The sequence below is a fragment of the Zeus faber genome (assembly GCF_960531495.2).
Source record: "Zeus faber genome assembly, chromosome: 9".
NCBI lineage: Eukaryota > Metazoa > Chordata > Actinopteri > Zeiformes > Zeidae > Zeus > Zeus faber.
In genome coordinates, this window is record NC_137197.1 from 27,100,335 (window position 1) to 27,115,132 (window position 14,798).

Sequence of the window (14,798 nt, forward strand, 5' to 3'; positions counted from 1 at the left end):
GAGGAACTATATACACAACCAGACATCAGGGACCACTTTCGGAATTAGCTCACACAAATCTCTTCAGGTTTGACGACTGAAAAACAGATAGTGCAGACCAGTGGCGGTAGCAGAAACAGCCAGTTCGATGATTTTATTTTGTGCTGAGAGCGTGTGGAAAATAGTCACTTTATCGATAAATTAAGCCCACCGCCTACACAGCAAAAAGTAACTATTGCAAATTCCTTTTTTTGATCTCCTTTCATGTGTCATTTCGATCTGCTTCATATTACAGTCAAATGTTTATAAGACTCCAGAGACCAAAATAAAGACAATTCATTCAGTGCAATTCTCCACACAGCGATCACAGATGCTACACAGGGCTCCAGGGTGCGACCACGTGCGACCAAAAGTCTGACGAGTGCAAATAAACATATTTATTGGTCGCTGTGCACCTGAAATTTAGCAGGTCTAATAAAAAAAAAAAAGTATAAAAATATTTTTTTAACAAACACCAACTGGGTGTGCAAACATTTGCCTTTGAACAATTATTATAAATACAGCCTATTTTCTGTCGATTATTTTACAGCAGTACAGCAGGATTTTCTTGCACATGTGCCGTGCATGTCTGTGTGTGTGTATGTGTACCCAATTCAAAATGGAGAGAACTATTTAAGGGTGGAACCATTCAACGATACGAATCCCAAACCGTTTTTTTAATCGTCTATGTTAAACATGGCGTAAGCTTGAAACATACAGCGCGTCGCTGTCCGGAGGAGAAAGAAAAACTCCCCTCCAATTCCCTGACTTAGGGTTACGTTTTTCATTTTTTTTGTACAAGTAAGAAAACGAAGTAAATCCCAGTCTTTCTCGCCTGTCCAGCCTGAACCCTGCGCCGCGTCTCAACGTGCCGCTCAGAGATTCAACTGATTATGATATTGTAGTGTTCTAGACGGCGGAAGAAGCCACACAGTTGTTGTTACACACTGGGGTTTATTGATACCTTCCAGGCTGCTGTTTTGACCATAACCTACGCCGCTGAACCGACAAGCAAACAACCAAACACTTCTCCCTCCACGCTCTCGCTATCTCTCTCTCTCTCTCCGACTCCGTCTCCCCACACACTCCCCCGCACCAGATTGAGCGTGCACATTCCCTCTTGGAACACTTGTGAAAAGCCCGCAGCAAAAACACATTTTAACTGACAATTAAAAATACTCCAACGCTTCCAGGGTCATCACAACATTATGTTATCTATTATTATGTCAGAATCATAATATACTAGTTATTATTATATCTAAATGCCATAAAATAACAAAAATACTTGGATTCCCTGGTCTTTTATGAAATACAGGTACTCCTCACATAACGACCTACCTGTTTAATGACCGTTCGGACTTTGGACCAGCTCTCTGACCAGTCGCTAATGTACGCTGCCTACAATACCACGGCGTGCGCGGCGTCTCAGCGTCTAGTATCTCGTCGCGCATCACCCTTTATACACTATATATACTATATATACTATATACACTGTATATACTGTAAACACTATATATACTATAAACACTGTATCTAGTATTTCATTTATGTATTTATTTATTTATAAACTCTTATCAGTCCCACAACGGGGAAATACGCAATTTTTCTGCATTTACCCATCCCAGTATCTTATGTGTCTAGGAGCAGTGGGCTGCCATGTTGAGGCGCCCGGGGAGCAGTTGGGGGGGTTAAGTGTCTTGCTCAAGGACACATCAGCATGCTACCAGGAGGAGCCTGGGATCGAACCAGCAACCTTCTACTTACTCAAGGTGCTCAACACTGTATATACTATAAACACTATATATATTATATACACTATATATACTATAAACACTATATATACTATATACACTATAAACAGTATACTATATATACTATATACACTATATATACTATATATACTATATACACTATATATACTATATACGATATACATTATATATACTATATATACTGTATACACTATTAACACAATATACACTATATATACTATATACACTATATACACTATATTTACTATATACACTGCATACATCTCATCACGGTTCTCAGTCTGAGTCTTGTTCCACAGTCTGTCAGTATTCACTACACTAGCGTTCACAATGACCACGCCCCCTTACCGTGACATAACACAGGTCCTCGCTTATCGACCAATTAACGCAACGACCTGGTCCTAGGAATGGAACTCGGTTGTTAAGTGAGGAGTACCTGTATATCTATTTGAAGGTAAGCGTAAAATAAGCCAAGGTAATTGGCTGATTTTAATTTATGATGGAAAATGAATGTCTACATTAAAAAAATGTTAAGAACTGTATCAGATTGTATCGCATCAAATTGCACCGAATCAAATTGCACCGAATTGTTCCGTATTCAAATCAATCGTCCCAGAATCGTCTCGTAGCCCATGTATCCAGATACATATCGGATCGTCTTATAAGGGAGAGATGCACACCCCTATAACTATTGAAGAAAAATGGTCATCAGGAAAAATGCTGCGATGCCTGTTCCAGCTGTCCCTGGCCCAGAAAAGACCCAGCCCAGACCCAACATCATTGGCTGAGGTAACCGTTCCACCTGTCCCCGGTCCTAAAATACTTAATCCTGACCTGAAATGATTTGGGGTGCGCATAAATGATGTGCTGGTGCACATAAATGAAAAAGTTAGGCATACCAGTGCCACCAATGTAAAAAGTTAGTCTGGAGCCTTGCTACAGATTAAAGTGAGTCAGTATATGCATGTGGATATGGATACCCAAGTATGGAACATATACAGTGAAATGTCCTACAAACTTTCATATCACTTTAGCATTTGACTCACACACAGCGGCTTCAAAATGACCAGCTCTGGCAATTAGAGTTTAAATTAAATTATACCGACACCGTAGTGCCAGCGGTATAATTTTACTTTTTTTGTGTTGTAACTGTACCAAATTCATGAATATTTATCCAATTCTCATAGACTAATGGTTTCCCACTCTGAAGCCCCTGTTCATGATTTTCATTCAGTGCAATGGGGTCATTATGTTGCATTCTGGGTTGAATGTTCTCATGAATATTCATTGTTGTAGTTCTTTTCCTCGTTTGTTTTTTTTACGGGATACCCTCAGCTCTTTGTGTTTTGGTGGAAACAGCAATCACATTTACCGCTAAAATCAAACCGTTTCAGGCCTTTCTCTTGTGTGCTGTACATTAGCATGCTGCTTACACTAACATCTATTTCATGGGTTCATTTAATTCCTGTAGTGTTTGTTGGAGGGGAAAAAAACCCACAAACAAAGCAAAGTGAAACACAATGGATGAACTGTTTCACAATAAAAGAGAACATGAACAATTCCAGAATGGCTTTATATAAAGTGCACTCAATTTGAATTCACTGTAGTGCACTCAATGCACCAACAAAAAATAAATATTTTACATTATTTTATTTTATTATTATTCTTTTTTTTTTACATATTTTATTAATTACAGATATTAAAAGCTGGAAACATATTTTTCTACACAGTAAAGTGCTGTTTTTTATACATAATCATGGACTATCCGTGAAGGTCATTGCTTCGGTCCCCACTCACTGAGTTTTTTTATTTCTATGCGTTTGTGTTTTTGAGAAATGACTTTGTATGCAGCTCCTTTTTGAAATAAAACACATTATCTCCGGCATCAAATTTCCTATTTTCCTCTTGGTAAAACAGTCTTTGTTGCCTTGTTTTCTTTAATCATCAACTCTTATCCTCAGCTTGGAAGTAAACGTAGAGAAAACAGCTGTAGGTTCTTTATTTCTTATTCCTGGCCTTGGGTCAGCACCCCAGAAAAAAGGCTGACCGAGATGTGGCAAACAAACGGCAAGTGGGCGGGTGAGACTGCCGCACACGGCCTTAGGGGCCGTAACGCAATTATGCCTCTTAATCTCACCCACAGCTCATGAACTTTGTTTGAGCCTGGCACAAGAAACAGCCTTTCACTGGCAGCTCAATGGCTCCCATTGATCAAGCCCTGACACCGCGCTTTGAAACCTGGAGGGAATGTTTGGAAAGATGAGCAGAAACAGAGGTAGGAGGTGGAGGAAAGATAAGCAGACATGAGTATGCCTCTGACTGAAAGGGCATGGAGGACCGGGCCCGAGAAAGAGAATGAAACCATTTATGTCGACGTGCACCGTCTAAGTTCAGCTCCTGTTTTCTTTAGCTGCATGAAATATGAGCGTTTGCAGAGTGCCGACTCATCAGCCTCGTCATGGGGATTGATCTGTTGCGGTGTTGTTTCACTGACTGACATCTCTGTCTCCCTCTGTCTCCCCAGTGAATAAACACAAGCCGTGGATTGAGACGTCGTACCATGGGGTGATCACAGAGAACACTGATGTCGTCCTGCTTGACCCTCCCCTGGTGGCCCTGGACAAGGACGCCCCCGTCCCCTACGCAGGTAGGATATGCGTTCCAAAACCCGCCTTGGTTGATATGGGATTGTCAACAACTCTGGAGTAAATTTAGTATACGGTAAAGTATAGTAAAGTATATGGACCCAAAAGGCCTTCAGTTGACTTCATATGCAAAAACTGCTGTTTTTATATAAAGCAGAGTGTAACCCCATTTAAGCAATTGGCCAATTAAAGAGTGCCATCCAGAATTCCCAAGAAGTTAAAAAAATAATTCATTTAACATTTATTTTGTGTCTCGAACGGGGGAAAAAAAACCACCACGGGTTTTGCACAACAGAAAAAAGGATTAAACCACCGCTTTGTGACCATTCCAGCTCCCCTTGTGGCGGTCCGTCCTTGTGGGACAGCATCTGCTGGAGGCTATTGGCAAGCCCCGGCCTGAACATCTCCTGCCAGGCTGGCTAATGTGGCCAGGCCCCCAGCATGGTGCTTTGGTGTGGGGATGGAGCTCACTCACTGAGCCCCTCCAGCGTGGATGGATGGATGTGTAAAAAAACGAAACAAAAAAAAAGATTGGTGCAGGGTGGCTTCTTTGAATAGGTGCATATACGTGGGTGCATTGAGAAAAAAACTGACGAAAACATGTTTGTCTTAGCTAGTGTGTGTGTGTGTGTGTGTGTGTGTGTGTGTGTGGATGGTGCCATGGCCTGGGGGGGGGGGGGGGGGGGGGGGGGCTTGCTGTAATGGCCACCCTTCATGGAGAGAGGGAGAGAAAATGATGAGACCGTAGGAGAGGTAGCTGTCTGACCAATATGTCCTCTGGCTCACAATTGACAGCCACACACACACGCACACACACACACACACACACACACACACACACACACACACACACACACACACACACACACACGCGCATGAAGGACATAGAGAGCAGGGGTAGTGTGTATTTCATCGGTGAGAATTCTCCTACTAAATTATGGATAAAGTTGCACGCAAACAAAAACATTACCAGCCGCTTCCCATCCCTCTTCCCCAGCCGGCTCCATGGGCTCTCATTCTTTTGCAAAGCCTCTATTTCCTCTCCTCCGTACTGTCTGTCACTCTCCGTCTCAACTCCCACGCTCTATGTCGCTCAACCACCCCGCCGAGTCGCCGCCGCCAAGTCATGAGCGCCCCCATACAACGGCTAGCGCCGCGGAGCTAGCGTGCGGAGACAGAGCAGCACCCGTCTTTCTCTCTCGTCGTCTCGGGCGGTCGACAAGTCCGACGGACACGGTAGAGAAACGTGCACGTCTGGGTGGAGAGCGACGAGCGCGTGCACAGGTTTTTAATTACCTCCGGAAACACAGACGTGCAATTACCTGACTGACAGTCGCGGTACAGCCTAAGTTCACGGTCTAACGGTCTGCAATGGTTAAATGCCAGTCTTTATTTTATTAAAAAAAAAAAATTCGGGAAAAGAATTGTCCGCGGAGTGTAGTCAACATTGCAGACCACATTGAGAGCGGGCCGTTCACTGTCTCGCCACAACTAGTGATTTGTCGCGTTTGGACGGATTTGTGCCGCACGTCCGGGTCTGACGAGCGTCTTGTTTCAGTGTAGTGATGCAGGACTCGCCAACGATTCATTGGTCGCCAAAAAAGAAACTTGTGAAACGACTCGACGAATGAGGCGAATCGGGAGTCACTCCGGCAAAAGAGCCGGCGCTCATATTCTAATAGCAGCGCAAACAGTAAAATAATTACCGAGGATGCAATTAATGAGACAAAAAAACGCTGCAGGCATAATTGATATCGAACGTGACTGATTTCGACGTAGCATTCTTCCCAAATAAATATTTCGGACAGAATGAAATGATCCATGTCAGAATTCCATTCACAACTTAGAGTCGGCCGACTCTTTTTGACCTGTTACACCAACTGAATCAAAGAAACTAAGAGTTGGACAATTTAAGGAATCTTTTCACTTCTCATCGCCAAACGTAGTGATTTGTCGCTAGTTTGAGCGGATTTGCGCGAATATATTCATGTAAGACAGGGAAACGAGTCCACAGCAGAGCGTGTGTAAAGCAGCCGCTGCACTCAAAATGCTGCTGAAACCCGAGCTAAAAGCTGCCTTTTCACATCGCCATGTTAAACTGTGAACTTTATGGTGAATAATAAGTCGGTCTCACTAGTCTATTACAGTAGCTTATTTAGCTGAAGTGGCTGTATTTTAGGGAGGTGGTTTCTCTTCTAGCGATTAGGCTGTGTAAGTGCTGGGTCAATGGGGTTAATGGGCGAAAGCTGTGCAGAGTGCCGGCGTTTGACACAGGTTAGCTAGTTGTCAGTTAGTCTGACGGTTTCCTCGCACACGCACGCACGCACGCTCACAAACACACAGACGCTATCTAAGACAAACATGTTTTTGTCGGTTTTTTTCTAAATGCACTCACTCCACTGGTCCGTGGCGACATGGCTCTCATGTTCGTACTTTTCAATCAATAGAGCTGCCGTCCATTTAGTCCCATGAATATTGCATGTGCTGAGCAGTTCATTCAGAACGCAGCGTGGCGTTTTTGTGCCAAGCCGCACAGAAGCGGCAGGCAGAGGAAGAACTTTGTGTGTTTGATTGCCCCTCATGGGTCACATTGAGACCCAAAGACGCGGCTTTATTCTCCTTCCCACAGATTGATAGAGAAAGGTAAGTACATGTAAGTTAACTTGGGTGGTTCACGCTGTGATTAATGTGCGCGGTACTGTCTGTCTAATTCGGACCCTAATAATGGAAACGTAGCTCCGGCTAATTGCTGAAAGTGTGTCGGATATAGCGGTTCAATTATTGCAGTCTGTGGGCGGTTAACCACGAATGTGCAATGTGCTAATTAACAAGGAAGCGATAAAGAGCCTTTTTTTGTCAGAAAGGTAAACAATGCCCCGGCGGTCTCGGAGACGCAGGCTCTTTTGAATGTGATGAATGGCAATCACATCTTGTGCCACTGATCAAAAGTGATTGCGGGTCCTTGAGACAGACAAGATAACAGCATATTTTTTCAAGTCGTTGAAGCCGGTTCGTACTTATGTTGCCCCCTACGGTCCGCCAGGTGAATAGCAGGATAGTTAACCTCAATGAAGCAGTAAGTCAGGTAGGCGTGGAGGCAGAACAGCAGAAAGAGAAAAGGATTTCAACTGCAAACACGCTCGTATGCATACAGGATTATCGATAAACAAAGGCATGAGAGAAAGAGTTTTGTTTCCAATATTTTACATTTGTTTGTTTGATGTTTTGAGCCTGCTTTGTTTGGTTTGATTTCCCCCTTTTATTGTGTGTTGATACAGCGATCATTACCACACACACACACACACACACACACACACACACACACTCCTGCCATAACATCATCCGCCCGGATTCCATCATCGCAAAACTCAGCAAGCGACCTCATCAAGCCGCGAGTAGCAAAAAAACAGCAGAACCATCCGAGTGTGAGCGCGTTGTTACCCGTGATATTTTGCCGTAAATAGGCTTGCTGGTGGAAAACAAGTGAAAAAGCCTTATGCCTTCACAAAGAAGAAGCAATCCACACCTGTAGCTGTTGATACCAAGGTCACAGACATGCAGAAGATGAATGAAACACCCAGTTTTCTGTGCCAATCATCTATCCTTTTTGTTTTACATCGTTAGGTTATTTAACATAATTTTTTTTGTTTTTTTTTGCCAACACACTTTCTGTGCTCTCACATTATTTGTAACCCACCGCATACTTTAGGGTCATTTGGCGGCTTTCGACTTTTATTTTTTCTCAACACTTGAAAGTGGAGAATCAGAGCTTCCGAACAAGGTGTCACTTGCGCAAATCAAGCAAATATTTTGAAAGCTATGACTTGTTAATGACAAGGGTGCGGCAAATTGTGATTCTGAGATAATCACCTCCAAGGTTTTGCCCACACCAGGTTCATTCAGCCAGCTCCCAGAATGAAAATGGGGTTTGCGGACAAACAAAGCCTCATGGCTACTTAACATAATGCTGAATGGGCCAATCACGAACAGCGTTGAACAGCGTCAACAACACAAAACTATTTTTGTTTATAAAGCTTTTATTTAACAGTAAGAATATACATGTTTTATAAAAGTGGAATTATTTTGGAGTTTGGAAAAAAAACCCACAACACAATGTAGAGTCTATCAATTATGAGTATCGTAAAATCTGAAATCTGAAAATCTGCCAATCACCAACCTTAACAGACTTCATCACGTCATCAACTTCTTCCAACGGGCGTATCGTCGGTCTCCTCCGGGGGTTCTTGAAAATATTCAGTTTCATCGTCACATTCAGGTTGAAATCCGCTGTTTGAAATGTTCTCCAAGTCCGGAGCAATATCAGATTCAGCAGCGCTGTGGTTCTCAGCGTTGCTGTTGGAGAACTGACTGTCATCGCGGTAACTGAAGTCCAGTACACGCTGCTTACACTGACTTGGATCCATCGCACTGGTCAGATTAAGCTCCACGATATGATTGAGATCTTCCTCCACCCGCTTTTCCTCATCCACAACAACACAGGGAAATGAAAGTTTTCACAGACAAGTGAAACCGGATCCTCGTCTTACGAAGTGAAGTGACAATTCTTACTCGATGGTACACGCCCCCTCCTCAACAATGTCTCCGTTTGTGTGTAAAAGTAATACGATTTAAAGGTTGAACTCTATCAAAACGGTTTCCCATTGTGACTTCACATCACATGGATGGTGGAGGAATGACCTTCACCTGGATGCTTGCTTTAAAGGAAATCATCAAACGACGTTGTTCAGCGCTGTTCTGCGTCTCTGTAAGTGAACTGTGTTTCCCCATGTAATCTAGCAGGAATATTTACCTCCACAGTTTAACATTTTTCTACTATTTATAAGTCAAACTCGGTTTTGAAAATCATTGAGAGATTAAAAAAACCGCACAAAGGAACACAAATCTGGAAAAATTTTCCTTCACAAAAGGTTTTTTTAACTCATTTGGCTGCTCCTGGCGATTTTAGAAATGCGCGAGATGGCGGCTTTTGCTGCGGTGGGTCACATATATTATTGGCAAAGCAGTGGCTGTTGCAGGTTTTTGTTTTTTTTCCAAACACGAAATGCTTAAGTGAGGCATGAGGCGTTTTCACAGCCCAAGAACTTTTTCATAGTTCTAAGAACTTTTTGGAGGGACCGTTCCTTTTTTGTGTCGGCACTGCAGGAACTTGGGAGGATCGTAGTCCTTAGAACTCCGTTTCGAGGGACCTTTTTAGCTCCTACTCCAGGGCAGGGACTAAGAGAAACCTTCAGTGACGTCCTGTCCCGCACACATACACAAAATACCTTGTGATCGAACCAGCCTTCTTGAACCTGTTTATCTTCTTTAAATGAGGCCTCGCAGATCAATGAGTGAAGATTTAGCAACTGGATTGGTTATTTAGCCTCAAATTCGTTCAGAAACAGATTTTGGTGGACCGATGAGGTGAAATCAGTGAAAGTGACAGAGTAAATACATTACACTGAACTCGTGCTGAAACCCCATTGGCTGACGTCATTTCAGCATTCCTACTGGCTGTAAGAATGCAACCGTAAAAAAAAAACAACCTTGTTCTCGGGGGCCCTCCCCCGCTTGGTGCGATAATTCCTATGGTTGTGTCAATTTTGACCAGCAATTGGTTTAATGAAAAAAATGTTTGTTTTGTACTTTGAAAAAATAGCATGGTAATACAGTACATGCATTTTTAACCGACCCCTAAAGCATCACGTTGGTACAAGGGTCATAGAAAGGGTCCTCGAGAAAAAATAGAATATACCTTGTAAGATGGAAATTAAAGGAAAAATTATGATGAAATGAAAATGATGATGACAATGACTTATCAGAAAGAAATATAAGTAATTTATTATAATAAATAATATAATAAGTTGTTATTTTTGGCATCTGGGCATATGGGATTAATCTTTTGAAAAAAATCAAATAAGATAAATCGCAATATCTCCATCAAATCCACACCCACCACATTTGAAAATAGAGATGTGAAGTTAAATAAGGTGGTATTTCATGTGCCTTGAAATAAACTAATTTCACCATATGACTGAAGGATTAGAGGTTAGAGTGCTCCTTTTAATAAGGTACGTTTTTCTTTCCCCTTCTTTATTCAAGTTTTTTTTATTTTATATATTTTTTAACAGGTGCACTTCCCAGAGAATCCAAGAGTTCAAAGCCGTAGCTTTAAACCATGATTAAAGAGAAACAGATTGAGTTCGCTTTTGGGTGGAGAGAGGTATCTCAGAAAGTCTGTGGTGAGGAGGGGGTGGCCGATTCTTCTTCCTCTTCTTTTTCTTCTTCTTTTTACCAAGTATGCAACAATACCCCCGCCCCCTTCTGCAAAAAAAACAAAAAAATAATCTGATTTGTTTTAAAATGACAGTAGAGAAATTGTTTTCAAAGTAATCAGATTAATTTATTCATTATATAAATAAATAAATAAATGTATTTATTACAAAAATATATAAATAAAATGTGTTTTTCTTATATTAATAAATTGATTAAATAAATGTATTTATTCGTGAAAATGTATTAAATCGGATTTGTTTTAAAATGACAGAAATAATTCTAAAAGTAATCAGATTTATTTATCGTTTATTATTATTATTATCATCATTATTATTATTATTATTATTATTATTATTATTATTATACATTTTTTAATGCCGTATGGACAACTAAAACAACAGCACCGCCTGAGATAGATTTACTATAACTAACCAACACAGCAAATCTGTATAATCAAACCGGTGCACACAGGTTTCCTATTTTTAACGTATGTTTTTTTCGTTGTCTTTTTTAGCTACACTGATATTTATGCTCATTGCTTCCATATTAAACTTATTTAGCATAGTGTGTGGAGGGACAAAAACAGACAAAATTACCTACCTTCTTTAGCTTCTGGCTTTTTCAGGGTACCTCAGACTTGGGCTGCAAGACAATGGAGCCATCACTTTGCCAATGTTTGCATGCTCATTTATTAATAAACTACTGGAATGCAATCTGCTTCCTCACTGAACCAAATAGATGAGGGAAATAGTCTCTGTAATGAGATTTTTTATTTTTATTTTTTTTATTACCAGCCGCTTAGCATTGTCTTAATGAGTAAAGTAATAATGTGGAAGAAAGTTTAAACTAGAGTCGCTAAACACCTGCCTTTGTACTTCCAGAGGCGAGGGGAAGCGCTACAGTTTAATTATTTTACTATGGTTAATGGTATGGTCACCCGTACTATAGTTTCCCATCAACTCCTTCTTCATCCAGATGCCTGAATGGGGCAGTCCCTCTCAACCATACCTCACATTTCAAATTCCATATTTTGAAACTTGCACAAAATTGTTATAGTACAATAGTGTCCATTATGATTTGGGCTTTTATTGGATTTCCTGCATCCAAACTGTCCACCCAAAAATAAGCCCGACAATGAGGAGAATGTAGGGAGATAGAGTCTTTGCGCTTGTGTGTGTCTGTGTGTGTGTGTGTGTGTGTGTGTGTGTGTGTGTGTGTGTGTGTGTGTGGGTGTGTGTGTGTGTGTGTGTGTGTGTGTGTGTGTGTGGGTGTGTGTGTGTGTGTGTGTGTGTGCAAGCGTGTCTATCTCTAGCACACTGCCGAAGAAGCAGTTTTCTGCTCTGTGACCTATCTGGATGCTCTGTAGCAAGCCGACCGGCTCAGTGGCTCTAGGCCTGTTTGCAATCTGCTCTGATGAAGTAGCTCAAGCGAGGACATCGCTACATAAATCATTCACCCAAACGAACAATTTACGACTCGCTTTGATAAGTCCAAATCAGTGGCGGTGCCAGTTTATATTAAAAGAGACAAGAAAGAGCCACGGAACAAATGTAGACTGAAGTGGGTGACTATCAGACAGATTAGGTGGTTGGCGGGAGCGGTGTCATTCTGTCTCGAGGTAGTTCCTCATGCATTGTAAAAAAAAAAAGTGTAAAAAAAAAAACCTGCTAATTTTCTGGCAGCAGGGGCACCAGAAAAACTTAATTACTGTCAATTTAAAAACATAGATAAACTGTAAAAAGAACCCACTAATTATCTTTACCGTAATTAACATCTATTACTGTAATTTTACAATAAATCTCCAGAAATTGTTGGAATAGAGTCATACACCTCTAAAAAAACAGAATAAATATCTTTAAAAATGATAACGAAAAGTTATCAACTATCTACCCTGTCCATGGCTGCCATGATCAGGCTTATATTGCGTCCTGCTGTTCCCCCCTTCTTTGTGAGGATCTTCACTAACTGGTTCCAGTCGTAATCCGTGTGGTACATGAGTGTGGACAGCAGCGGAACACTGATGACGAGGGTGAATTCTGCATTTACCTGAAATGCATTAAAAGTAATACAAAATTAAATTTCAATTAAATGACTAAAAGCCAGTACAGGAAAAAGTCACACCTTCAAAACCTTATTTAAGTAAGAGTATGTAAGTATTATCAGCAAAATGTACTGAAAGTATGAGAAGTAAAAGTACTCATTGTGGAGTGAAACGGTCCCTGTCAGTGTTTTACTATTATATAAAATGTTTTTGGATTAATATTACTGCTGCATTTATTTTTATGTTGGATTTCACTGCTGTAGATGTTTATGGTTGTGCTCAACCATAAACATGTAAAACAATCATTGCGCTTCAAAGTAAAGTACAGCAGGCATCTGTCCTGTCTATCATGTTTTCACTGCAGCTCTGCATCTAGATTTAGGGAATTATTACTTTAAAGAGTAATAGTGGCGGTAAAACTGTATTTGACTCTGATGGTCACATTTTCCAATTAACCCGCGGTTCACATGCGAGCCGAACCGCGGGGGGCGGCCCGTACGGATGACGGATCAACCACGTCCTGTCACACCGCTGCCTTTAAGTAAGTACTGTAGGAGAATTCAGAATCAGGTTTATTGACAAGTAGGTTTTCACATACAAGAATAAGCCTTTGTGTTTTGGTGCATAACAACAAACATAGTAAAAAAAATTATAAAAAGCAAGTACCGCAAAAGTCAGGAATAAAATATAAATAATCACAGTAAAAATATGACAAATTACATTTTATCAACCCATAAACACACTACAATGTCTCAGAAAAATTCAAATTTTGCAAATGGATATACACGTTGTTTACTGGACAGAAAGGGTATGAATAAGTGTAATCTGAAAAGTAACTAGTCATAAAATTGACTTGATACATACATGAGATGTGGAGTTAAAAGTACAATACTTGCCTCTGACATGTAGTGGAGTACAAGTAAAAAGTTACATGAAATAGAAACATTCAAGTGAGGGACAAATACCTCAAATGAGTACTTAAATACAGTACTTGAGTAAATGTTCTTTTTATTCAGGTGTCCACTTACTTTTGGCCAAGATAACATTACCAACTAAAACCAAATCAAGCTTAAAATGATTAACTACAGAACTAATACAACTTCGACAGATAAAGGTTGAAATGTTGCTTCTTTTGTGACCGGTTCTAACACTTTCAAGACTAGCATAAGGGCACATCGCTTGTGTGTGAGTCAAGCTAGCAGTTTCAAAGCTTTTCAAATCTAACATCAAAGTATATGACTGATCGTACAAAAGTCAAAAACACCCATCGTCTGATGTAGTATTGGATGGACCGTTTTGATTCACGCCGTTTAATAATTCATGCACTTACCCGAAATGGATTGAAGTAGAAGCATCTTGGTGGTTAGCTCCCGAAAATGGTGTCCTCGGGTCGTACTGCGCACGTGCGAAGAAAGTACAGAAAATCTGTTGGGGCAATCTTTTATTCAGGTCACCTTTTACCGTTACATTAACGCAATGAAACGCTGTTGGTTATTTACCCCGCTGCAATTCAGCTTCAGACAAAAAAAAAAAAAGGTTCATCTAACCACAATTGGCATGAATCCGTATAAAAGAAGCATGAATGACGGAATACAATCGTAGAAACTTCCGGTTCCGCTTAAAAATACAACTTTAAAGGATTTTGAAACAGATACGGTGACCTAATACATCCCCCCCCCCCCCCACCACCACCAATTTGTGGCATCCTGCTGGAGTCAGAATACTGTTTTGCAAGGCTTTGTGCTTCTTGTTTGCTCCGTTCCATTCCTCCGTATACTCGGTGTGGCTGGGTTTGTCACTTTGAGGTTTTACTCGCACCGCAAAACCCCCGTGGAACAGCCACATCTAAAACGCTGTTCAGGCATGAAAGACATTTTTTGCCTTGGAACAACACCCGGGTAATGGCAAGATTACATGTGTAATCATGTTTGATACACCTGTAAGTAGAGCAGGGTAACTTGTTTGGCGATGGAACCACTTTTCGATTGCCGCGTTGTTGAAATCACGCCATCAAATCACAACATCAAGTAAACAGTGTAATAACAG

At 41.0% G+C, this 14,798-nt stretch overlaps 1 protein-coding gene across 1 annotated transcript in view; it reads left to right on the plus strand.

The window, feature by feature from the left end:
* LOC307234884 (calsyntenin-2-like) overlaps positions 1–14,798 on the plus strand; it is a gene marked incomplete at both ends in the record, with an annotated part of 245,052 nt that overhangs the window by 97,106 nt on the left and 133,148 nt on the right. Inside the window, one exon of the mRNA XM_080006750.1 lies at positions 4,315–4,437. Within this exon, the coding sequence (XP_079862876.1) occupies positions 4,315–4,437 (123 nt within the window). The remainder of the gene's footprint in view (positions 1–4,314; positions 4,438–14,798) is intronic.